The sequence below is a fragment of the Pipra filicauda genome, unplaced genomic scaffold (genome assembly GCF_003945595.2).
Source record: "Pipra filicauda isolate LSUMZ 115617 unplaced genomic scaffold, ASM394559v2 scaffold285_size1263560_pilon, whole genome shotgun sequence".
NCBI classification, from domain to species: domain Eukaryota; kingdom Metazoa; phylum Chordata; class Aves; order Passeriformes; family Pipridae; genus Pipra; species Pipra filicauda.
In genome coordinates this window covers 341,820-367,045 of record NW_024104404.1, presented here as the reverse complement: position 1 = coordinate 367,045, position 25,226 = coordinate 341,820, and the positions used below count along the sequence as shown (strand labels likewise).

Genomic DNA, 25,226 nt, shown 5'->3' with positions numbered 1-25,226 from the left:
CAAGTGCTGGAGCCACACATCCCCTCCCTCACAGTCCCCTCCTCAGGACTGGGGAGTACCACAAAAACTCCCTCGGGACTGGGGGTAGCCCAGTACCCCCTCAGGAATGGCAGATACCCAAAAATCACTTCATGAATGGGGGATACCCCAAAATGCCCTCAGAAATGGGATCCCCCCCGGCCTCATCATCCCCAACCTTCAGCTCTCTCATTCCAGACCCCATCCCATCCATCCCACCCCTCCCCCAGGCATGAAGACCCCCTTCCCAAGAACAATTTCCCCCATCTCACCCCTTCCAAACCTCATCCCACTCCTTCAAGAACCAATCCCACCCCTCCCAAGCAACTTCCCACCCCATTCTAACCCTCCCAATCCCCATCCCACTGCTCTTGGGGGTTTGGAGGGGCTGTGGGATCGAGTAATTTTGAGGTGGGATTGAGCCATTTTCAGTGGGATGAGTAGTTTTGAGGTGATGGATTTATCCCTCTTGGCTCTTGGAGTGAAAAGCAATGGAGAAAATTCTCCCAGATCTGCCCAGAATCCCCAAATCCTCCTGAATATCCCCTGAACTCCAAATTCCAGTAAAATGATACGACTTTAGATGCTTTGTTGTATTTCTTTATTTTTACCCCAATTTCAGGTGTTTTGAAGGAATGAAGATGGATCAAATAAAAATCAAAGTGAAAATAGAAGGATTTACATGTCAGTGTTGTATGAGTATCTGTGAGGTTGGGTTTTGGTGGGTGGAAGAGCCTTTTTTGGGGTGGGGGTTCTACCCCATTGTGTCCAAAATCTTGGACACAGGCTTTGGGGCTGCTGGGGCTGGCTGTGGCCCTGGCTGTGGGGTACGGCTGGTCCACCATACAACAACCCCGTGCAGCCCCACAGGCTGGCACAGAGTGGCTGGAGAGCAGCCAGGCAGAGAGAGACCTGGGAGTTTGGATTGACAGGAAGCTGAACAGGAGTCAGAGTGAGCCCAGGGGGCCAAGAAGGCCAATGGATCCTGGCCTGGCTCAGGAACAGGGTGGCCAACAGGTCCAAGGAAGTGATTCTTGCCCTGGACTCAGCACTGGTGAGGCCACCCCTGGAGTGCTGTGTCCAGCTCTGGGCCCTCAGCTCAGGAAGGACATGGAGGGGCTGGAGCAGGTCCAGAGGAGAGCAACGAGGCTGGGGAAGGGAGTGGAGCACAAGTGCTGTGAGGAGAGGCTGAGGGAGCTGGGGGGGCTCAGCCTGGAGAAGAGGAGGCTCAGGGGAGACCTCCTCACTCTCTGCAACTCCCTGACAGGAGGGGGGAGCCGGGGGGGGGTTGGTCTCTTTTCCCAGGAAACGATCAGTAAGACAAGAGGGCATGGTCCTAAGCTGTGCCAGGGGAGGTTTAGGTTGGATATTAGGAAGAAATTCTTTCCAGAGAGGGTGCTCAGCCATTGGAATGGGCTGCCCAGGGAAGGGGTGGATTCTCCATCCCTGGATGTTTTTAAGATGAGACTGGATGTGGCACTTAATAGTAGTGGACCAAAGGTTGGTCTTGATGATCTCAGAGGTCCCTTCCAACCCGGCCGATTCCCTGATTCCCTGATTCCATGATTCCCCAGCATCCTCGGGGAACCCCCGGGCCCCTTCCCGCCGCGGGGGCGGTGCCCGTCCGACAGGCCCCGCCCACGGCAACGCGCGCACCAATGGCAGGGCCGGGCGATGTTGACGGGGCGGGGCGTCGCCGCCGCCACGCGCGAACCCTCTCAGACCCCCCGTCCCCAGCGCCGGGGCGGCCGCGACTCTCCGCGACTCTCCGCGACTGTCGGCGACTCGGTGGGCACGGCCCGGCCCGGGCACAGCGCAGGGCGGCGGGTCCTCGGCCCTGCTCTTGCCCCTTCTTTTTTCCTACGGATTGTTTTGTTGTTGTTTTTTTTTTGCTGCCGCCCTGCGTTTCCAAAAACGACGAGCTCTCTCCTGAGCTGCGGCAGCTGCGGCGCGACACCGGCACGGGGTAAGGGACGGCGGCGGGGAGCGGCCGGGGGCTGGGGAGGGCGGCGGGACGGGCCCGCCCGCCGCTGCGGAGGGTTGCGGCGAGCGAGCACTTGGGGGATGCCCCCCCTCCCGTACTGCGGGCGCGGGAGCCGGCCGGGGCTGGGTGCTGACGCTGGGGACCGGGCACCCGAGCAAGCTGCCCGGAGCCTTCGTTTTGGCGGAAAACCCCTGTCCTGGTCCGGGGGAAAAAAATAAAAAGCCCGTTTCCTGGAAGCGGGAGGGGAGCTGCCCCTGCTCCCCCCAACGGCCGCGCCGCCCGCGCGCGGGGGGTTCCGCATCGCTCTCGCCGCCAAACCCCCGCGACAGCCGGGCCAGCGGCCCCCGCTGCCGTCCGGGAGCTCGCTCTCTCGTGGCCCGAAATCCACCACGGCACTCCGCTTTTGCAGCCCGGCACCGGAGCCAGCGCCGCATCCCCTGCCCGGTACTCCCCAAAGCCTGGAGCTGCCGGCTGGCTCCAAGTGACGCTGTGCTTGGCGTGGGTCCCTGCGCCCCCCCACACCCGGGTTCGTTTGGGGTACCAGGAGAAGGGAGAAGCATAATCAGCATCAAACCGAGGGAGGCAGGTTGTGGGGATGGGACGGACCAGATGGAAGACTTTAGGGTCTTTCGCCGAGGTGTTAAGACCCTGAGAGTTTGCCCTGCTCACGACAGGTGGGAGAAACGACCTCTCTTGGTGGGATGGCAGGGCCAGATTTTGGTTGGTTGTGGGGAGGGTTTGTTGGTTTTTCAGCCAAAAGCTTGCTGGGCAGCACCAGCCCACTGGAGTTGGGTGGCACTGGGAGCACGACGGTTTGAGGGAATTTTCCCGAGGGCCAGGGCTGCTAAAGTACCCCCAGGGCAGACGTTGCAGCTCCCATGCCCAGCACTCCAGGGATGGGTCTTGCCCAGTGACATCTGGAGCACTCAGGCCCAGCCCTGCCCAGGTGCCAGAGAACGACTGTGCCTCAGGGAACCTCAACCCTCTCCCTCTTGTTCTTGCAGGATCTGTTCCATCCATTCCCTCCCCTTCACATGCACCCGGTGACGTGCCAAGGCATGGTGTGCTCCAGCCCTGTGCTGAGAGCTCAGGGGCAATCGAGCTCCGCCAAGGAAGACAGGCCTGGCAGTGAGCCAGACCTCACGTGGCTGGTTAACCTCACAGGCGCCCACATCGGCTTGCCCCCGATATCTGAGGACCCCGAGGACCGCTGCACCATCTGGGAAAATCTGGTCAGTCTGGTGGACTTTCAGTCCCCAGGCTTTCCCCTGACTGCTGAGGAGCTGTGCGAGTACATCGACATTCCCCGCACGGCCATCTCCTCCTCCACCACCTCCATGACCACCACGACGCACCACGACGTGGCTGAGCCCTCTCAGCTCACGGGGAACATCAACTACAAGACCAACCCGCACGTCAGGCCACCCTACTCCTACGCCACCCTCATCTGCATGGCGATGGAAGCCAGCAAGAAGCCCAAGATCACCCTCTCGGCCATTTGCAAGTGGATCAGTGACAACTTCTGCTACTTCCAACCTGCTGATCCCACCTGGCAGGTAGGAGATTTGCAGCCCTCTTGCCTCGGCCCCTCTCCACACAGGGATGGGCAGGGCTTCCCACAGCCTCCACTCTGCAAGACAAGGTCCCACAGGGATTCTGGATCCCACAGGGAGGAGAGTGGCCCCGGCAGCTGGTGGGGAAGGGCTGGAACGGGAAAGAACTTGGCTGGGCACAAATGCCAGGGCTGCCGGGGTGACAGAGGGAAGGAGCCCTCCTGGGGTAGAGCTTGGGGCCATTTTGGGAGCTGGGAGGTACCCATTGGGCTCCCAGCCCCTGAGGCTCCTCTTGGTTCTGTGGCAAAGGCCTCTCAGTCCCTACCTTTCCGGAACGCTGGTGGGGTCCCGAGTCCCTCAGGGCTGAGCACACGTGCAAAAAGTCACCACACTGAGTATCCCTGGGTGCTGAGGACCAGGCACAGGAGAGGCATGGAGATGCTGTTTGTTGGACAAGTCACTCATTGGGGAGTTTCCCAGATGAAGCGCTGCTGCTTTTCAAGCAGGGCACAGGGCTGGTCTCCTGGCCCCTCAGACAGCCAAGGAGGCTCCATCGCTGGGAAAAGCTGCTGAGACCTGCAGAGGGAAGACCAAGAGGGGTCAAACAAGGCTGCTGTCCCCAGCTAGCACAAGTGTGTCCCTAGCAGGGAGGGGACAGCCCCAGGCTTACCAGCTTTGGGGACAGCCTGAAGCCCTCCCCACAGCAGCTTTTCCCAGCCACCTGGGCTTGCTGCCTTCCTCCATCACACGAGGTCACATGAGGGCCACTCTGGCACGTGAGGCTTTCTAGCAGAGGGCAGGGCAAGAGGGCTGTGGGCGGCTCATCCTCCCGCTTGGTTATTGCCAGCCCAAATCTACAGTGTTCCCATGATCCTGGCTGGCTGCGCTCCCCCAGCCAAGGCTGGGCAAACCCAATGCAAGCCCCCTGCCCAGGAGTTGCCCACCTTCTCCCCAGGCAGCTGGGTCTCCAGCGGTTCCTGAAGCCCATGACAGGCAAGAGAACCCCTGACGGTCCCTCTTCCTTTCCAGGGCCACTTGGGTTCCCCAGCCTCTCCTGTGCCGGGGGAACTACGTGAGCACTTTGGGAGGAAGAGCTGGCTGCTTTGGCTTGGCTTTGGGGAGCCCAATGCTGGGTTATTTACCCAACAGCTGAGTTTCCTTTCTGATTATTTGCTGCACTTCAGGCACATTCAGAGGATTTTCTGGAGGGCATGTAGCCCGAGATGTCCTGGTGTTGCCATTCCTGCTTCTTTTCCCAAAGGGCCTTGCTGAAAACCTGCTTTTGCACCAGCCTCCCCACACAGGTAGGTCCCTCTCACGCCAGTAGACAAGCATTCAGCCTTGGGTTTTCTTCTCTTTTGGACCTAGAGCTCCATCCGGCACAACCTCTGCATCAACAAGTGCTTCATCAAGGTGACCCGGGAGAAGAGCGAACCAGGGAGAGGCGCATTTTGGAAGCTCCACTCCCGATATGCCAACCGGCTCAAGAGCAGGGCCTTCAAAGAGTGGAGGATGTCACCAGTGCAGATCCAGCCAGGCTCCCCTGAAAGAGCCCAGCAAGAGGCATGGCACGTCATCAGCCCAGCTGCCTCAGCCTGCAGCTCCCATAACAACCTCGAGATCAGCATGGAGCTGCAGCAGCTGCTGAAGGAGTTTGAAGAGTTTGAAAACAGCCAGAACTGGAATGGCGTGGAGAAGGAAGCGGGGCAGCAGCGCAAGCAGCCCACGCCAACGGCCAAGGCGTCTCGGCTTCCCAGCTCTGCTTCCGGGACCCAGGAAGAGAGGAATGACCTGACCGAGCTGAAGGGTGACACTGACTGGGAAGCTCTCCTGAACAACCACCTGGACGAAGGAGACTTCTCCATTCTTGGGGATCTGGAGCTCCCGCCTCCCATCCAGCCCATAACACCCCACCTGGACTGGACGGGACAAGGGCAGCACACGGACTGTCCCCAAGGACAGGAGCGAGTCCTCACCAAACCCAACCACAACAACCCAGGCTTGGATGAAACCCTCATGGCCACAGCTTTCCTGGAGTGTGCCTGGCACAAGGAAACAACCGAGAACCTCTCCAACTTCGTCCCCGTTGACCAGGGGGCTGAAAACATCCAGGCCTCTTTGCCAGAGAGGGATGTCACAGACTGGAACATTCTGACCTGCTTCCATTAACACTTCACTGGAGATGGTAGATGGCAGGTGATAGACTAGATTATATTAGATAGACTTAAGAGGGGCTTTGGGTGTGGGCCTAGATGTTTACATTGACAAACTTTCTTTTTATTTCTTTCAGTTCTATTCTCATGTTTGGCAGATATGTTGAAGAACTGCACAGATACTTCTACACTTTAACTTTTTTCATGCAAAAGTTACTAATAAATTAAACAAAATAATGAAGACAAAAAAATGGAGAAGAAAACCCCCTTCTGCCTCCTTGTTTCCCTCCGGCACAGCCTGGCTCTGCCTGAGCTGCTGCCCTGGAGGCAGGGGAGATCTCCTCAGCCCAGCCCTGCTTCTACACCCAGCCCCAGGACACGGGAACTCTCACCCACTTCCACGATGGCACAGCTATTACCCACGGGGAAACCGAAGCACAGACCAGCACCAGCGTGCCAATGGTTACACACCACCAGTGCAACATCAGGCCAGCTGTGCCTGGTGTCCTGAGCCTTGGGTGCTGCTCCTGACCCTGGGAATAGCCTTCCTTGCCACTGCAGGGAGCTCTGGGGGCAATGTGGTCCGAATGCCAGGGACAATCCCTCTGCCTGTGCCACGTCCCTGCCCAGCCCTAGAGATGCCCTGAGAAGCCCAAGGGGCTTCAGAGCCCTTGTGGGCCCAGGGAGGCGAGAGGAGCTGCACAGAAGCTGCAGGAAGAGCTGAGCCTGCACCAGGCCAGTCCTGTCAAGGAGCAGTTGGGCTGCACCAGGGGAGGGACCAAAGCAGGGCAGGCTCAGCTGCCAGCCCGGCTGGCACAGGCAGGGCAGGGCATGGCATGGGGGTGCTGGGGGCAGCAGGTTTGGGGAGCCCTGTGGGGAAGGCAGGTGGGCTCAGGGATGTGGGCTGGGGGCCCAGCTGGCTGCAGCCAGGCTGTGGGTACCTCTCTGTGCACGCAGTCAGGGGGTAGGGCTGCCCCTTGGGATGAGAAGTTGGGAGAAGGGCACTGGAAGGGCAATCTGGAAAAGGCTGGTCTGGCCCCTGCCTGGGGGTCAAAAAGACCAAACTGAAATCAGGAGTCTGACTTGTAAGGAGAAAAGAGTATGCTATAAAGTCAGGTGCCTGGTCAGGATCGGAACTGTCAATAGATTCTTTCTTATAGTTCTGGTTATTAAGTGAATGCCAATCAGAATTTAACTCTCCTTCCAGTGAAAAAGCCTAAGTCATTGTAGTGCAAGATTGATGGGCATCTGCTAGTCCCAAATCCTTAATACCAGAGATTCAGATGTACTTTACAGTGTGTTAGATGTAGAAGACATCATCTTTTGTGTACTTGTGGCCAAAAAGAATCAAGTTTTCTTTGCCATTGAATGGGAAAATCCAACTACGGGATGGAAGATGCAGCTCTCTTGGACCGTTCTCCCACAAGGATTATCCTGGCAAAGGAGCTGAAACAGTGGCATCATGAGTCCTAACCCAGCCACTTTGCTCCCAGTCTCTGGAACAGGAGAACTGTATCCTGACAGTTTGGTAACTATTGAACAAATTTGTTCTAGCAGGCCATATCTCCGAGATGAGACACTACCTGAGACAGAGATGGAGCTTTGTACTGACATGAGCAGTCCAAGCGTTGTATGCTTGGCTAATCTTTTGTTTAAGGAAAAAGGAATACAATCCCAAGAGGCTCAGAGCCACCAGGAGGGAAGCCAGCAGTACTGAGCAGTACCACTGACCACCTACTCCAAATGGACCCCAACTCCAATGCATCTGTGGACTATTTAGGAGAGATACACCTAGCAAATAGGGGCCGAGTGCTCATTAATTAAAAAGTTACATAATCGGGAACCAGAGAATGTTGATGCCTTTGTTTGTTAAAATGTTTCAATGGCGTAAAGCTTGGATGAGCGGGGAGCCGGCCTCTTGTGGGAACCACCCACCTCCCTGCTTTGGCAACTGGAATAAAGAAACAGAAATCCTTCGCCGCGGTGTGCGAGTTGGCGCTGCCCACCGAGGAAGGAGCACGCAGCGGGGACAACAAGTGGGGTCCGCAGCAGCTTCCCGTCCGTCCCTCCGCTCCACATCCCGTGTCTCTCCGCTCCACATCCCGTGGTCTCCGCTCCACATCCCCTGTCTCCTCCGCCCCACATCCCGTGTCTCTCCGCCCCACATCCCGTGTTTCTCCGCTCCACATCCCGTGTCTCTCCGCTCCACATCCCGTGTTTCTCCGCTCCACATCCCGTGTCTCCCCGCTCCACATCCCGTGTCTCTCCGCTCCACATCCCGTGTCTCTCCGCCCCACATCCCGTGTCTCTCCGCTCCACATCCCGCTCGCACCGCGCCGACTGCGCACCGCAGGCGGCGTCGGGAGAAAGGTTGGAGGACGGGCGGCTCCGGGCGCGGCAGCACCGGCACAGCGGGGCCCGGAGCTCCCCGGGCAGTACCGGGCCCCCTGGGACGCAGGGGGGGCAGTCCCGCAGCTCGCCCGCACCCCGCGCTGGCGGCGGGCACCGGCTGCCCGCTCCTCCCGGCCCTCCCTCCGCCGGCACCGCCCGCCCGGTGCCGCGAAGGCCGCGGCTGCTCTGCCACCTGCGGGCGCGGTCACCAGCGCCCCCGAGCCCCTGCCCCTGCCCCTGCCCGCCCGGAGCCGCCGCCCCAGGTCTTACACCTGGGAGCGGCTCGGCCCAAACGCGGCCGCCCGGGAGAGCCGCCCCAGCGCCACCGAGAACCACAGACAACCCAGGCGCCTCGCCCCGGCCCGGCCCGGCCCAGGTGGGTGTCCCAGAGCCCTCCGCCCGCTCCCCCCGGCCCGGCCGAGCCCCGCACTGACCGCGGGTCCCTCACGCTCCTCCCGCCGCCGCTCCGGCCCCTCAGCGAGGGCGCCGCGGTCGCCACGGGCGACGTCACGCGACGCCGTGGGGGCGGAGCCACGCAGCTCCTCCCGCGGCCCCGCCCCGTTCGCCCCGCCCCCCCGGCGGCCGCGAGCCTATCGCACCTCTCCCTCAGCCCCGCCCCTCCCTCAGCCCCTCCTCTCTCTCAGCCCCGCCCTTCCCTCAGCCCCGCCCCTCCCTCAGCCCCGCCCCTCCCTCACCGCCCGCCCCTCCCGGTCGCAGTCCTTTGACGAGCGGAATTTATTAAATCCAATTATTCAATGCACGCAGCCCCGGCGACAGCGTCCCGGCCCCGCGGGGATTCCGCCCGTGCCCCCCGCGCCAGCCGTGCGAGGAGGCGGGCGGGTGGGTGGAGGGGGAGGCTTTCAGTGCGGCTTGCGCAGGGAATGAGGGATCAGGGAGCGGGGTCGGGAATGGGTCGGGGAAGGTGAGGGTCGGTGGAACATCCCACAGCGGGTATTTCCACCGATTGCCCCAAAACCTAAGAAGGAAACACCCCGTAAATTATTCATGCAAGGCCAACAAGCGGTTTTAATCCTGGCTTTGGCTCTTCTGCCTGTTGACTCCAGGTGAATGTTTCCTCCTCTTCTTTGCTGACTGGTGGTAGTCCGTGATCTCCACAAAGCGCCTGCGGAGGTTGTAGCCCTGCCGCAGCGATCTGCCCTGTTCTCTCCGCCTTTGCAGTGGTTGCTTCTGAGCAGCGCTGGGTGCAGGAGCTCTCTGGCAGCTTCTTTTGGAGGGTTCTGAAGCTGTGCCGTCCTGGGGAGCGTGGTCACGTCCTGGAGGACTGGTTCTCTTCCTTTTCCTCCCTGTTGAGTTGTCGTAGTCGGTGCTGTTGACAAACCAGCTGCCCCACTGCAGGGATCTGCTCTGGGCCTCCTCCGTGGCACTCCTCCTCTGGCAGCAAGTCCGTGTGGTCCTGTCGGGCAGCCCCTGTGGTCCTGCAGAACCCGCCTGCTTGCTGCTGCCCTCACACTCGCTCGGGAGGGAATGGGCATGGGAGGGGGTCGGTGAGGAAGCCACCATTTCTCTCATTTTCAAATCAGAGCATCTGGAGAAAAAAAAAGAGTGACCTCTGTTTAGGGCATTCCTTGCAGACTCCTCTGGGATTCAGTAGTTTTCCTGGGGCGGTTTCCACAACAGAGGGAAGACTTTACCAAAGTCACCAATGGGAAATTCGACTGGGGTCTTCCCACCAGGTCTGCCCTTGTCAGAGCAAGTCCTCATCTCTATACCCTCTATGGCCTCCAGTTCACAGAATCCTAGAAAGATTCGGTTTGGAAGGGTCCTTCCAAACCCCCCACCATGGGCAGGGACATCTTCTACTACACCAGGTTGCTCCAAGCCATCCTTCCAGAGGTGGGGCAGCCACAACTTCCCTGGGCAACCTATTTCAGTACCTTACCACCCTGACAGGGAAGGATTTCTTTCTAATATCTAATCTAAATCTTCTCTCTTTCACTTTGAAATTTTCACCTCTTGTCCTATCACTATATTCCCTGAGAAAGAGTCCCTCCCCATCTTTCCTGGAAGACCCTTTTAAGTCCCCTTCTCTATGTGAGCCAGTTTCAGAGAACAGAAAGGGAGCAGTTCACATAGGGCAGCAAACCTAAAACCCAGCAAGGGAAGAGAAGGACTGGTGTGGGGTAGTTCAGAATTGACAGCGCTGAAGAATGCAGGGAGGAATTGTCTCCTATGGCCCTTCTCACACTCAGGAGGGTGAGAAGACAAACAGCAAATCCAGGAAAAGGAAACATATTTGAACACGTGGCGCTGGTTATTACCTGGCATAGAACAGCAAATAGGCTTGCTGCCTGAGAACTGCGTGGATGCCACAGTTATCCACAGACTCATCATCCATCTTGTACCACAGTCCATTGCTGGCCTGCAAAGGAAGGCACCCATCTCTGGAGAGGAACTGCAGGGTTCCAAACCAAGAGTACACCGAATACAACCCAGCCGCAAAATAGACCTTCTCCCCCAAAATGGGAAAGTTTGTCTTCCCCAGCACACATTTTTCCCCTTCAGGAGGGAAGCTGGTCTTTACCTTTGTGTAGCAGAAGAAGTGTCCATCCAGACAGGTGTCACCGCTGTGCACCACGACGGCGTATAAGGAGTAGAGGAGGGGTTCTCCAGCTATGTCAGACATGTATGGCAGAAGATCCAAGTACTCAGGATACTCCACAAACTACAGAGAGACCAAGTGGGTCAGAAGTTATCCTGAACTACCATATTGAAATAGCCTTCAGCACATGATGGTTTGGGTGGCAGGAAACAGTTCTCAGCCAAAGCAGCTCTGTCGGAGCAGAGTCCAGGCTGGTCTTCCCACAGGAACTCTCCTCTCCCCATAAGGGAACGTGAAAAAACCCAAAATCAGCAGCTTCTGGAAGAGTGTACTGCTCTGGGGAATGTCATGCTCCAGGAAGAGCAGGTTGCCCTGCAGTTGCATACGCACCGTGCTGATCTTCTTGCCAGTGTGATCAGCAGCCCTTTCCAGACACACCGTGAAGACCTTGGGCACATGATGGACTGTAACTCTCTTAGAGATGGTAACCTCCTTCTTCTCACACCTTGAAACCGAGCACAGAGCCAAGTGCTGGAATGAACCCCATCTTGCCCCAGCAGGGCCAGACAAGCTTCTGTGTCTCGTATCCTTACAGTATTTTAAGGCTATTCCATGCCATAAGGTCGTATTTAAAAAAAGCTGCACTTCATTGTTGTGCATTAAACCTGCGTGAGAACGTGATTGTCTGTGATGACATGCAGCTCCTTCACACTGGAAGTGTTAATATGCCATTAGAAATTATCTTACTTGCTACATTTGAAGCAGTTTCCTCCATCCAGCTGCTTGGGTGTGGCAAAGTCCTCCAGAGCTGCAGTGAGGGATGAGATTTCCTGGAGGAGGGAGGAAGGAGCCGCTGAGCTGTGGGAAATGCCCTCGCCCAAACACTTCTGAGGAGTCAACATGAAAATCCAGGCAGCTGATGCTGAGGAGACCCATCATGACCCCGTGGGAAGTGTCCAGAAGGAGGCAGAAAGAGGGTGTGGTGCTGGACATTTCCCTCATGTCCCCGGGGTTCCTGGGGCCATCCAGAGCTTTCTCTCCGTGCCACCACTCAGCTCAGCTACTAATGGTGTGCGGGGTCATCAGCAGTGAAAACTGATTCAACCCATCAGCCTGGGAACCAGACAGGTGTGAAGGAGGGGCAAGGGGAAGGAGGAGGAGAGTATGTCAGGGGCTCAGAGGGGATAATGCTACTTGTGCAGCTTAAAGCCAGCACCATGTGGAAACCAGTGCCATGGCCTCTGCAGAAGGATGTCCATTCCCCTTCCCACCCACCACAAAGCTCCCTTGAGCTCGCAGGATCCACTTCTAAGACAAATGGTTCCGTTCTGGAAAGCTACAGGGACCTTGGAACCCCTTGAAGCACAACTGCAAGCCCTCTTACTTTGATATCCAAAAGGATATGCAGGAAGGCCTTGTAGGAATCAGAAACTGCTTTGCACCTCAAGCATGTGACTGGAAGGAAAATCAAAATGCTAAATGAAGGAGGAAGTTAATTGACAGTGACAGTTTATGCTCTTGGTACCCACTGTGCCAGTCACAGGACCATGCTGTTTATCAGATGGAAGGGCAAAAACAACACCAAGGAGAGTTGTGGAAATGTACCTCTGGATTTCAGCAGGCCCCCAAATATTTGATGAACAATGGTAGTTGTTTGAGAAGAAATGTCCAAGCTGGAAATAAATGGCAAGGAAGAGAGTTATAGGGTTTCCTAGCACATCAAGGAGCCCAACAGGCTTGGGAACATCGAAGAGGTTATTTACTTATGCTTACTTTCTGCTTCCACTCAGACAGGCTCTCTGCATGGCCTTGAGAGCACAGCATAAGAACTCAAAGGCATCTCCGGCCGTGTCAGGCTCAAATTCTTCTCCTATGACTAAGAAAGAAGTTAATGGTTCTCCCCTGCAAGAAGGGGATAGGACCTGTTGAAGCGCCTGAAATGACTTACGTTTGAGGTCCTTGATGACAGCCCTAGGCCAGATGGCACTGGCTGAGGAACGCAGGACCTTCCTGACGTGTGCTTCCATGATGCACATCATGCAGAAGCCTTGCTGAAAACCTGAAGAGGAAGAGAGGGAAGTTCCTCAGGTTAGCAAATCACACCCAGCGGTGGGAAACCTAATGGAGTTCTAAGAACAGTCTTCGCTCCTCCTGTCCCAAGGTGCCAATGTCCCAACGAGCCCAGGACATTTTAGTGCACAGAAAATGTTCTTCAGAGGGAGGCTAAGGTGGCACAAGTTTTCAGTGCAATGAGCCAAGAGGGTTTAACTTGCAGGGACAGAGACATGGGGCTGGAAAGAGGTGCCCTCCTGAAGATGGGCACACCTCAATAGGACCAGCATCTTCTAGCTCGTGTTCAAAGGACACAAGCTCGTGGGGCTGCCAAAGGAGGGTTGCTCTTCTCCTAAATGCAATTCCAGGTTCTGGGGATCCTTGGGATGTGCTCAAGGGATTTACAAGGAGCTGTTCCTAGAAGTACTCACACAACCTGCTGTGCTCACGAGAGAGCAGGTAGTTGGCCAGAGGGGGGGTGTATGTCAGGCACTGCAGGATGACATTGATGTAGCAGGTACTGCCCAGGTTGCGGAGTCCCGGCCCAGGTCTCTGTCTTTGCTGCCAGTCCATGCAAATCTCCTCTGGGGGAAAGGGGATCCTTTGTGCCGGAGTCATTCCCTTGGCAATGACTGCAAGGAAATTACATTTGAAGAGATTTGACAGTACTGTTACTTGAAAGCATATTCAGATCTTGAGTTCTCTATAGGAGCACCGAGGACAACAGCTCTAACCTCAACCCAGAAACATTGGGAAAACCTAACACCCCACTAACATCTACTGGCAGGGAAATAGTTTTGGAAAACAGTCTGTTCCACTGCTTAGTCTGCCAAAAGTCCAACAAAACCACACTGATTTCTGGCCCTCAGGCTACGTTCTTTTCCCTCTAGAGCCTTGGATTATCAGGCCTTTTCCTGACTGTAATGTGAGGAAGGCAAGGAAGTACCCAGCAGAGACCCTGTGTGTGACAGCTCTTTCTGTGAGCAACGTCCTCTTTCAAAGTCTTGTGTACAGGGGCAGAATGACCAAATGCATTTTCTTGTGTCTAACCAAGACCACCTGTGTCAGTCTGGCTGCTCTCAGGAGGTGCCCAAGATCTCACTCTGGGTTGTCAGCCCATTGACACTCAGGGATGAAGCACCAGCTTCATGTCTGTGAATGTCTGTGGGCATTCACAAAGTTCAAGCCTGATGGTAAATCTGATACTTACAGGACTTATTTCCTGTTGTGAGTGTTGCTCCTCTCACAAACAGATGGAAAAGCTCTGGATAACAAAGGATGTCAGATCCTCCTTCCAGAAAGATCAGATCAGCACTAATTCCATCACCTGTTGGGAAAGAATATAACTGTAGATCAGCACTTAAAAAACCCCAAGTGTGACCCACAGAACAGCTTCAGCTGTAAAAAGGGTTTCATTGGTGCTTGTAGCTGCTGCCAAAGACAAAGAATGCTTGGAAAAATGCAGGCACACAAGCAGCAAAGAAAGGAGCTGGGTTATCTTGAAGGCCAGCTCAGTCCAATTGGCTTTTGCTGGCCTGCTTCTCAGGATACCAGGCATTGGGCAGGTGAAGTCCAAATTGCTGGACAGGTGCCACATCTCTGCCCCTTTGTGACGTGAGGCTGCAAGGGGCCATGTCACCTTGTGTCCACAGAACCCTGTGGCTGCCACAGCCCGGGCACCTCTCACACCTGGAAGTCACTGGACCTCCCCTGGCAAAGGTCTGTTCATCCATCAGCAGAGCTCCTGCCTCTCCCAGGAGCTGCAGCAGCTGGAGGAGTTGGAGGCTGCTGAGGGCTGTGAGCCTGGTCACTGCTTTGGTTGGCACACTCAGTGTTCTGGGGGTTCCTGTTTCATTCTTCCCAGGTACTGGAATGTGTCCTTGAGGCTTGTGTCCAAATCACCTGGGCTCTTACGGTTCATTTCCAATGAATTTTCTCTGCCCTCAAGGTTGGCTTCAGGCTGACCCTGAACTAGCAGTACCAAAGGAACACCTTCAGGAACTGTGCTGGGTGCCAGGCCCCCACCCAGCTGCTCTTCACCCTGTCTTGCTCATCTCACCAAAAAGCTCCAGGATTCTTTGGAATCCACCTGTCAGGAGAGCGTGTTGGAATCCAAAGCCTCATTTTAGGGTGTAAACTCCTCACTGAGGGCTCAAAGCCTTACGTTCTTCATGTCCAAAACCTCGTTTGGAAGGTGCAAAAACTGATTTCTAGGCTGTAAAATCCCATTTTTAAGGCCATACCTTTAGTATCCACATACTTTAGTAACCATAGTCCTTTCTTAGGACGTAACAGTTTCATTGTTAGGGCTCAAGAACTTCTGGTTTAACTCCAACCCCCCCTTGTTTAGGCACAAACCCAAGACTCATCTGAAGGGCTCAGAGTGTCATTTTGAAGGCCACAAGTCCTGTTTGGAAGGTCCAAAGCTTCATCTGTAGGGTCCAAAGACTCATTTGTGGAGTCCAAAGCCTTCCTTAGAGAGCCCAAAGCATCGGTCATTCTTGGGCCCAAACCCAAAGAATGGCCAACCTCAAAGGATGCTTCAGTACCACAAACTGTCTTTGCCCTCCTGCAAAGCTCTGGAGGTTTAAAAGAAGGCTTTGAACCTGCCAGTTTGCAAACTAAGCCCTAAAGAGGAAGTTTTGGTCCCAGAGAGAGAGTCTGTGGAAGCTAAAAAGGGAGTTTGGGCCCAAGAATGACCCTTTGGACTCTCTAAAAAAAGGCTTAGGAGTCTATAAATGAGCCTTTACCCTACAAATGAAACTTTGGACCTTGCAAATTAGGTACTACAGGTAATAAAGGTAATATAAGACGGGTTGGAAGACAAGAAATTAGGATTTTGGCCCTAAAATGAAAGCTTTGGGGACAGAATAATTAATAGGTGAGATACTACAAATGACCCTTTAGACCCTGCAAAGGAGGTGAACCTACTGGTTCCTCTCCCATCCCAAGAAATGAAGCTTTAGGCTGCCCAGGGAAGGTAAATGCCAACAACAGCTTTCTGTCCTGGTTCCTTTTGTGTGGAAGGAATCCCTGGACATGTTCAGTTTTGGACCTCAGCTCCTAATTTCTGAGGTGGTTTCCTGAAAGTGGAGCGGGATCTTTTGAGGTGGGTTTCTTGCTTTCTGAGGAGAGCAAAGGGAACTGCAAGCCAGTGCTCCATAGCCAAGGGGACCTCCCACTTCTCTGGGTGGATGAGGAGGATACAGGTGCTGTCCCACCTTGTGCAGCAAGAGCTGTTGTTGGACGTAGCCAGCCACTGTGCCCCAGGCAGCCATTTGCTCTGGAAAGCAAAGGAAAAACCAAGTTTCACTCTGCAGCTGCTGGCTCTCAACCCTCCAGCACCCCTGGGCATTGGCACTGGGCACTGCTGTCCCCAGCCCCACGTGGAGAGACCCTCGGGGTGGCTGCAGCCCCCACAGCACTGCAGTGGTGGGTCCTGGGGACACTCCTGTGGTGGCTGCAGATCTCTGCACCTCCAGGGGTGATGCTGGGCATCTCGAAGGTGGGCTCTACCCCCTCCCACAAGTCCATCTTGGTCTGCCTCACACTGGTGGGTTAATCCTCAGCGGCCACAGCCACGACAGACATTCTGCAGCCCTTAAAACCCGGAGCTCCCCGTTTCAAATGCCCCAGCTGGGAGGTAGAAATACCACAGCTTGCCCAAAAAGCTGTTGAAGCTGAGCCACCTGCAACCAGACTGCTCGGGCTGGCACAGGGGACACCCCCACTGTCACAGAGGAGGAAGGATGAGCACTCTCACCCTGCTCTCAGGACCTACTTTACTCATAAGTGTGTGAGGAAACGGGTCTTGACGCTTCAGAGAAGGCTCTGAGCTGCCCAAACTGCAGGTGGAATCCTAAAGGTGGGGCTTTGGTCCCTGACAGGGAGGCTTTGGGAACTAAAAAGGAAGGTTTGGGGCTAAAAACGAGCCTTTGGACTTTATAAATAAGGCTTTGCACCTTGGGCCTTAAAAATGATGCTGTGGGCCCTCTAAATCAGTCTTTGAACTTTGAAAGTGTAAACCTTGGCACTTATAAATGAGGTTTTGTAGACTAAAAACTGGATTTTGGACTTTAAATTGACTATTTGTTCGCCCAGATGTGCGCTTTGGTGATTTAAAATGTATTTTGGTCTCCATACTTTTGAGGATTGCATCGTATAACTAGGGTTTGTGCCTGAAAAACTTGGGGATGAGTCTGAAAAATGATCCTTTGGATCTTGAAATTGTGGTTTGGGCTCTACAATTTTTTTAATAGTTTTTTTGTTTGTCGTTGAGATTGTTTGTCACAGATTCTGACCCTAAGAATGAGGGGGTTTTTGACTGAAAATTGGTGTTATCAACCCTGTTCTCAGCACAAATCCAAGGCACATCCCCCATACAAGCTACTGTGAAGAAATTTAACTTTATCCCAGCCCAAACTGGGGTACAGTTTGGTTTCCAATAACCCCTTAGGCCCTTTGAGGAAACTAATAGGAATCACTTATGGATGAAATTTCTTTATTTCACGGATCAACAGCTGGCAACCCTTGCTCTTTCCTCTACAGCTAATATGCAAAAGCCCCACATCAGGGATTTAAGAATACATGCCACATACCCCCCACCCCACCCCCACCTCTCCCAAATGCAAGAAATAGTCAAACATTGACAATCAGACTCTTCTGAGATGGGAACAAATTATAACTTTATTTATAATAATATATAGTTATTACAATGTGTACTTGTAATTACTATAATAAAAGCAAACCCATACAATGGGGAATCTCTTCATGTAGAGAAAACAGGATCTGCAACTTGGCTCTCAGCAAAATCAACCCCAAGACCAAACCAAATAGAATGATCTTAAAAATCACTGGTTTTGGAGTTTGAACCCCACGTCCCAGCAGGCCTAAAAATGTAAGTCTGCTTTGGGACAGATACATTAAAATCTAACCCCTCAACAACAAAAATTAACAACGACCTTAACAAGATAGAGTCTGACTGCCTCTGTAAACTAATATCCATACAAAAAGTTCACACACTGACACCCCTCAGAAGGAATCCAATGCTTCATACTCATGTAGCTTCTCCTCTGCTGGCAGCTGTGACTGCTCCAGCCAGGACTCTGCTATCACTGATGAGTTCTTCAGGGTGTTAGCACTGGAGTATTCTGGAAACACCATAAATGCAGAAAAAAACATTAGTTATTTCATAAGAATGGATGTTAATGTGTAATTACATGGCACTTCAGAGAACTGCTTTACAGATCTAAAAGCCAAATTTTATGTGTAATGTTGAGCTTTTGCCATCTCAACACACTAACAACACCTTTCAAGAAACCTTCAGGATTGATAACCAAACAAAGGCAGCAAAATTATTCTCACTTTTTTAAATAGCTTGAATGCCAAGAGGAAAATGGTCTCAAAAGTCAGTAAAGGAGTCTCCTAATGCAGGAGGTTCTCTCCTTATCTGTCTTAAGTTGCTTTTGCTTCTATTAGGCTACAAAACCAGTAGATCTTTGGAGAAAAACAAACCTCTGCAAAGTCTCACTTGCATAATCCAGATTAAAGTCTGACTTGCTCATCCTGCAACAAAAAGGTACTTGGCTACAACACGAAAACGTTGTGCCAGTGCTCTGGGCCCAGTGCATTATAACCTCATGTCACAGAACCATGGAACCATAGAATGATGGAATCATCATGGAATCACTGAACCACAAAGTCATAGAAAAAAGTCTCCTGAGTTGGAAGGGACCCATCTGGGTCATCAAGACCAACTCCTGACCCTGCACAGGACACGCCAACAATCCCACCCTGTCCCCCAGAGTGTTGTCCAAACCCTCCTGGAGCTCTGGCAGCCTTGGGGCCGTGCCCACTGCCCTGGGGAGCCTGGGCAGTGCCCCAGCACCCTCTGGGGGAAGAGCTTTTCCTGAGATCCAACCTAAACCTCCTCTGACACAGCTTCATGCCATTCCCTCAGGTCCTATCTCTGCTCACCAAAGAGAACATCAACTTCGTGGATTCCCAAATCCTGCACCAAGTCCTGTGCTCCATCCCTGGCTGTTGATGTGCTGACAACCTAGAGTAAATTCTGGGCTGTTTCCTCATAGCACCCAGACTTACCCAGGGGATTTCCATTAGACACAGAGCTTAAAATATCTTTTAAAAGTATAGTGCAAACACAAGAGAGCTCGATGATGGGTGGGAACTGGCATGGACAGTGTCCTTCTGCAGAGGCCATGGCAGTGGGCTCCATGTAGGTGCTAAGGTTGAGCTGGACATTCACACATCATCCTCTCTGCATGCTGATGCACTCTGATCCTCCTTTTGTGCTCCCTCGACACACATCTGATCCCAGGCTGGTGGGTTGGTTTGTTTTCATTGTGAGTGACTCTGCACACCTTCAGCAGCTGAACTGTGTGGTGCCACAGAGATGCAGCTTTTGATGGCCTCAGGAATCCCTGGCAAATAAGGAAACATTGGAAGTTGTTTCTCCCTGCTGGTGGGAACAGGCACTGGGGTTCTGCTGTCACAGGAGCTGGGGGGTGTGCTCCTGGTGGGGTGCAGCTCCCTTGGCTGAGTCTTATGGTTCCTCTCTTGGCCCCTCGACGGGGGGGCTCTGCCTTTCTCCCACCCAGGCTGTGCCTCCAGCTCTTGGGAAATGGGCCACAGCACATAAGTTCCCCTCAACCCATCAGGGCAGTTTCCTTGCAGTTACAGGTTTTAAAACAACCCAGCAAAGAAATTTTCCAAGGGTACCTCCCCAGGGAAAGCTCAAGATTGAGCTCTCATTTCTGTGTGGGTTGTGTCTATCCTCAGCCAGGCACACAGTAGCTTTCAGACAAGGAATGAGACTGTTCCAGGCAGAAGGGAATAACGGGATTCAAACTCCTGTTTTTTTAAAGGCAATTATGTGAAAATGTTGGAGCCTCCTTGGTCACTTATCCTTTGATTTCCGGGCTCTCCTCTAGTCTGAATCTTGCAACATTTTTTGTTGAGGCATAAAAGTGAAGTGGGGGAAGCAGATCTTCCTCACCCTCAGGTCATTTTATGACCACCTCAACCCCCTCTCAGAAGCCAAGGCCAATGCTGACACCATTGGACACGTTTAGGTCCTGCCCATTTCCACTCCAGAAGCCAGTGGAATTATTTTCCCCTGCTTCTGCAGGTCCTACAGGGGAAAAACAACTTGAGTAGCAGGATGAGCAGGATCCAGTGCAGGGCCACAACCATTTGCTGCTGGGGCAGTGCCTCTGTGTGCACACAAAGGCTGCAGTTGACAGTTGTTGAAATAAAGTTGAGACTTTTCCAAGGAGATGGTGGTGTGGCAGTGTGGTCAAAGCGAGGGCCGTGTGGAAGGGCAGGAGATGGGTTTGGCTGCTCAGGAAGCCACAGCTCCCTTCCCACAGCTGGGGATGCTGATAGTGGGCTGGGCAGCCCCTGCTATAGCTGCCCCAGAGCAGTGCCTGGGCTGTGGGCAGGAGGAGGCAGAGCAGCAGGAGAGCAAACACTGGAAGATCCACAGGTGAGTCACAGTGTCCACAGGGGTGCCACATCAAGGAAGCCACATCTGTGCATGGGAATCTCTTTTCAGATGATTTGTGCTCCTACCTTGTGAATCCAAATCCAGCAGAGGGCTCAGCTGAGGTCAGGTAAGAGCATACTCAGGGAGCCTCTTTGACCACACGGTTTGTCTGGGTTGGGCTGGGACAAGAACACTGCAGAGCCGTGGCTTTTGAAAGGGTGAGGACAGAAATGCTACCCGAGAGGAGGAGGCACCAGCAATGAGGCCCATGAGTCAGGTTCTGACCCCCCTACAGAGGAGAGGAAGGTGAGCAAAAGGGCAGAAATGTCATCTCCTTGCTGAGCCTGCTGTCCTCCAAGGACAAGGTGATGGGGTGGGTGCTGTCAGTAGGTGTGAGATTCATCCCTCCCTTCCACCCTCCTAGGGAGGAGCTGTGGAGCTCAGAGGGTCCCAGGGGGTCTGTCAGGGGATGCCAGCTGTGCTGCAAATGGTGCTTGCACAGGAGGAAAGGCAGTGTGTAGGTGCATGCCCACCTGTACTCATGCCCCTCGGCTCTCCCGCTCCAGGCCATGCAAGTCCCTGCCCTGCTCCTGCTCACCCTCGTGGCCCTGATGCCCCCAGCCCAGGCCTGCCCCTCGGAGATGAACAAGGTCAAGGACCTCCTGGAGGTGAACTGCACAGGGAAGGCTCTCAGCACAGTGCCCCCAGACCTGCCTGCAGACACGGGCATCCTGCTGCTCAGTGACAATCTCCTGCTGTCCCTCTCCACCGCCGCCTTCCTGCCCCTCACCCAGCTGCAGGACCTCGACCTGTCCTTCAACGGGCTGGTGACTCTGCAGACCGAGGACCCGCTGCCATCCCTGAAGGAGCTGATCCTGTCCCACAACAACCTGGGAACCCTGCCCGACCTGCAGGGCCTGCCTGCGCTGACCCGCCTGGCCGTGGCCAACAACAGCCTGGTGACACTGGCCCCAGGGGCTTTCCGCACCGTGCCACAGCTGCAGGACCTGGACCTGAGAGGGAACCGGCTGAGGACACTGCCCCAGGAGGCCTTTGCAGGGCTGGGGGCACTCAAGGACTTGGACCTCTCAGACAACCTCCTGGAGGAGCTCCCCAAGGAGCTGCTGCAGGATCTGCAAAGGCTGGAGACCCTCTGGCTCTCGGGGAACCTCCTGCGCACCCTGCCCACCAACTTCTTCCCTGAGGGGCACCTCTTCATGTACGTGTTCCTCACCGGGAACCCCTGGCACTGCGACTGTGACCTGCGCTACCTGCGGGCCTGGATCCGGCAGAACGACGGCAGCGTTTACCACCCGGAGCGGGGCCTGCAGGAGACCAAGGTGGAGCTGGCCCCCAGGAAGGTGCTGTGCCACAGCCCCGCCGAGCACCAGCACAAACCTGTCATGGACTTCCAGCCCGACTGCGGCAACATGGGGGATGCAGACGAGGGCGGAGAGGATGACTATAATTATGGGGAAGAAACAGCAGAGAAAACTGCCTTGACCACCTTAGCCCCACATCCACCCATCCCTGAAGAGCACACTACCATGCCCCATGCTGTTACCCAGCCTCCCCTCCCTACCACCAGACCTTCCTTGAGCACCCCTTGTACCTCCACTCTTGCCCCAAGTACTTTGCTTGTGGTGTCCAAAAGCATCAGAGCTCCCAACACCACCACTCCTGGACCATCCAGTCCCACCATCACACCCACACAGACCCCCAGCACTGCCTCTCTCACTGCTGCTCTTACCAGCACCCTGCACAGACCCACCACCCCTGTCTCTGCCACCTCACTGCCTACCCCTATGAGCAGCATCCCTCCCAGCAACAGTGATCTGCCCCAAACCACCCTCACTGACACTCTCATGATGTCCACTGGCACGTTTCTCACCAACTCCACAGCAGTGCCTTTGACTGCCACGTTAGAGGCCTCTTCCACTGTTAGGTCTTCATCTCCCCCTTCCATGTCAGCCACCACCATGCTTTCCACTCGTGCCCCAACACCACCAGCTCCCCTGGACACCACACGTGTCACCCAACCCGCCCGTTCCCCCCCAGCTGCTCCTCCTGCCCTCTGCCCGTGCTCCATCCCAGGACAGGCAGCGCCTGTGCTGCCTCTGCAGGCAGGGGGGGAGGGTCCACAGTGGGGGCAGTGGCTGCTGAGGCACTGCTGCCTCCTGCACTGGGTGCTCTACCTGGTTTCCTTGGCTCTGCTGGTCCTGACCATGCTGGCTCTAGCAGGCTGGCTGGCTTGGATGTGCCTGGTGGGACAACCCTTCTGGCACCGGTCCCTGCAGACCCAGGAGGTGCAGTATCCCCTGCTGGGCTGGAGGGAGTCAGCAGGAAGCCCTGTGATGCATCTCAGCAGCTTCAAAAGCCCCCTCCAGCGCCCCACGTTCTGCACCATCAAGGAAGTAGAGCTGTGCCCTGAGGTCACCTACTGCACAATTAAAGATCTGGGCATACAGGGCAGTCCTCCTGCAGGTTCCTCCTTCTGCACCACAAAGGAGCTGTGGGTCCACCACAGTCCTCCTTCAGCCAAGCCTTTCTCCAGGAACCTGGTGGTCAGAGACCTCAACTTCCTGAGGACCCTGTCTGCTTACAGCCTGGACAGGGGTGTCAGTGCCATGGGGCATGTCAGAGTGAAATACGCTGGCAACACCATGTAAGTGCTTCTGTATGCTCAGAGAAAGAGAGGGAGGGTTGTGGCTCTGCTTCATGTGTGCTTGTTTTACATGGGAAAGATCTGCTTGCCCAGAGGGAAGCTATCCAGCTCCTTCCTCTAGTATTCTCCAGCAACCTGAGGTTTCTAGAGCTAAAATAATTACTTGGGTATTTGGCAAGGGAAGATAATGTCCTAAATTGGTCAGTGATAGTCTGGGGCTGCCAATGCCTGGTCTCAGGGTGAGGGAGGGCAAGCAGAGCTTCTGTTGCTCTCTGTGTCCCAACTGCTTCTGTCCAAATGATGCATGCAAAGATGTGCTATGATTCCCACTCAGTGCCATGTTCTTAATCACATAATAAATATTCTGTGCTTGAATTTCAAAGGAGTGCTGGTTTTATTTCATTGGACCTGCCACAGTCCTGGCAGGGCACAGTGAATGACAAATTTGCCTTCAGTACTTGGAATAGTGAATATCCTGAGTTGGAAGGTACCCCCAAGTATCAAGTCCAACTCTTGGCCCTGCCTGGGACACCCCAACAATCCCACCCTGTGCCTGAGAGCATTGTCCAAACACTCCTTGAGCACTGGCAGCCTTGTGGCCATGACCACTGTCCTAGGGAGCCTGTTCCAGTGCCCAAACACCCTCTGAGGGAAGAACCTTCTCCTAATATCCATCCCAACCTCCTCTGATGCTGCTCCAGCCATTCTCCAGGGTTCTGTCACTGACCACAGAGAGCAGAGCTCAGTGCCTGCCCCCCCCCCTCTTGTGAGGAAGTTACAGACCCCAATGAGGTCCCCCCTCTGTCTTCCAGTGTCCACCTCTTGCTGAACAAGCCAAGTGCCCTCAACTGCTACTCATGCCCTTCCCCTCTAGACCCTTCCCCATCTCTGTGGCCTCCTTTGAATGCTCTCTCATAGCTTTAGATTCTTGTATTTTGGCCTCCAAAACTACACACTTATACCTGGATTCCTGACTTTTGCCCCAAACGTGTGATTCTTCCCTGTAGTGCTGAATCACACGGGAAAAGCCTCCTACTGGCAGGTAATAAGTTAAGGAAGGTGTTGGTGCCTCTGCATGACCCACCATGGGAATAGGACCCAAATGGGAGAGTAGGATGGGAGGCTTTGGAGGGCAACAGATGTGACTTGTAAGGGATCACATTAGGACAAGGCATTCAGGGACTGACCAAAGATGTCACATAAACATTTTGAGAGGTGTGAAAAAGAGACAGTGGTCATCACTGATGGGGGTCGAATGGCTGGCCCCAGCACTGGTGCACAAATGCAACAGCTGGATCCTGTGGATCACTTTTGCAGCCTGAAATGCTGTTGCAGTTTGAGCTGCCCCAAAAGTGTTATCAAACTGCTGTGGGTCAGCATGGTCTTCTACCAGATTGACTACTTGGTCCACAGGAACACGTGCCTGTGCTTGGCCAGCTGGGATGAGCACTCACCCATGTCAGTGTGTCTGCTGGCCAAGCTCTGGTTGTGCAGGTGAGTCCATGGACACACACACGCTGTGTTTGCAAGCAGGCACTTGTCTGTCTGTCAGTCGTGTCCTCCAACCACACTGTCCTCTCTATTCCTGTTTCCTGGGACAACACCAAGGTGAGCAGCTCCTGTGCTGTCACGATCTGCAACACAAACAAGGCCCCCAACGTGGGGGACAGACTGGCTGGGGAGCAGAACTGTGGAAAAAGACCTGTGTGTTTGGGTGGACAGAAAGGTGAACAAGGTTCAGCAATCCACCCGGCAGCAAAGGGAGCCAAATGGAACCTGGGCTGGGTCAACAGGGTTAACAGCAGACCAAGGGGAGTGATTATGCCCCTCTGCTCAGCACTCATTAGACTACACCTAAAATACTATTTTGGGGAGCCATGAGAACCTCCCCACCTCCCCCTACATGTCTGAGGCCACCCAGTCCCCTCCCCAAAGGTACCACTGGTACCCCAGTATCTCCCACAATCCACATTACCTCTGCCTCTCCTTGCAAGTCCTCCCTGGAATTCTCTCACTTCTCCACACAGCACTCCAGGAATCCAAAACCACCCAGGAACCCCGAAGCCCCTAGGACCCCCTACTGTACCCTATCTACTCCACCATCAAGTCCCCCAAACCCTGGCACCTCCAGGACTCTGTTCCCTCATGCCCCCCAAGATGCCTTTCAATCCTGACACACACCCCCTGCCCCCTGCCAGTGAGCACAGGCACCCAGAGCCCCAGTGCCCACCACACACTTCCTGGTCCCCACCACCCATCCAGGACACTCAGGTCATTGGTCTCCTGCTCTCCTCCCGTTTCTTGCAACAAGCACCTGGATGTCTGGGTTCCCCACCAGAAACAAGC

At 54.6% G+C, this 25,226-nt stretch overlaps 3 protein-coding genes across 10 annotated transcripts; 2 read left to right on the top strand and 1 right to left on the bottom strand.

The window, feature by feature from the left end:
• The first annotated feature begins 1,765 nt into the window (after positions 1-1,765).
• LOC113989681 (forkhead box protein J1-like) lies at positions 1,766-5,971 on the top strand. Of its 3 annotated transcripts, none has more exons than XM_027724478.2 (4): positions 1,766-1,984; positions 3,007-3,558; positions 4,924-5,747; positions 5,846-5,971. In XM_027724478.2, the coding sequence occupies exons 2-3, from the start codon at positions 3,037-3,039 to the stop codon at positions 5,722-5,724; spliced, it is 1,323 nt and encodes a 440-aa protein (XP_027580279.2). In that variant the 5' UTR covers positions 1,766-1,984; positions 3,007-3,036; the 3' UTR covers positions 5,725-5,747; positions 5,846-5,971. The 3 variants fall into 3 exon arrangements, with proteins under 3 accessions (XP_027580279.2, XP_027580276.2, XP_039238769.1); XM_027724475.2 differs by having other exon boundaries at positions 4,924-5,751; XM_039382835.1 differs by lacking the exon at positions 1,766-1,984 and adding an exon at positions 2,365-2,446 and having other exon boundaries at positions 4,924-5,751.
• A 2,495-nt stretch (positions 5,972-8,466) lies between these two features.
• Positions 8,467-23,226, top strand: GP1BA (glycoprotein Ib platelet subunit alpha). 2 transcript variants are annotated; one of them, XM_039382831.1, is made up of 2 exons: positions 8,467-8,475; positions 20,782-23,226. In XM_039382831.1, exon 2 carries the CDS (start codon positions 20,785-20,787, stop codon positions 22,882-22,884), a length of 2,100 nt encoding a protein of 699 aa, XP_039238765.1. In that variant the 5' UTR covers positions 8,467-8,475; positions 20,782-20,784; the 3' UTR covers positions 22,885-23,226. The 2 variants fall into 2 exon arrangements, with proteins under 2 accessions (XP_039238765.1, XP_027580344.1); XM_027724543.2 differs by lacking the exon at positions 8,467-8,475 and adding an exon at positions 20,324-20,342.
• On the bottom strand, positions 9,102-20,321 carry LOC113989707 (ubiquitin carboxyl-terminal hydrolase 42-like). Of its 5 annotated transcripts, XM_039382832.1 has the most exons (15): positions 20,302-20,321; positions 18,814-19,151; positions 17,768-17,861; positions 15,933-15,994; positions 13,922-14,038; positions 13,143-13,343; positions 12,608-12,718; positions 12,433-12,535; positions 12,265-12,332; positions 12,044-12,114; positions 11,407-11,489; positions 11,050-11,164; positions 10,642-10,782; positions 10,379-10,479; positions 9,102-9,645 (listed from the first exon to the last, which is right to left on the bottom strand). In XM_039382832.1, the coding sequence occupies exons 2-15, from the start codon at positions 18,944-18,946 to the stop codon at positions 9,126-9,128; spliced, it is 1,920 nt and encodes a 639-aa protein (XP_039238766.1). In that variant the 5' UTR covers positions 18,947-19,151; positions 20,302-20,321; the 3' UTR covers positions 9,102-9,125. The 5 variants fall into 5 exon arrangements, with proteins under 5 accessions (XP_039238766.1, XP_039238767.1, XP_027580347.1 ...); XM_039382833.1 differs by lacking the exons at positions 18,814-19,151; positions 20,302-20,321 and adding an exon at positions 18,226-18,321; XM_027724546.2 differs by lacking the exons at positions 18,814-19,151; positions 20,302-20,321 and having other exon boundaries at positions 17,734-17,855.
• Positions 23,227-25,226: the final 2,000 nt, after the last annotated feature.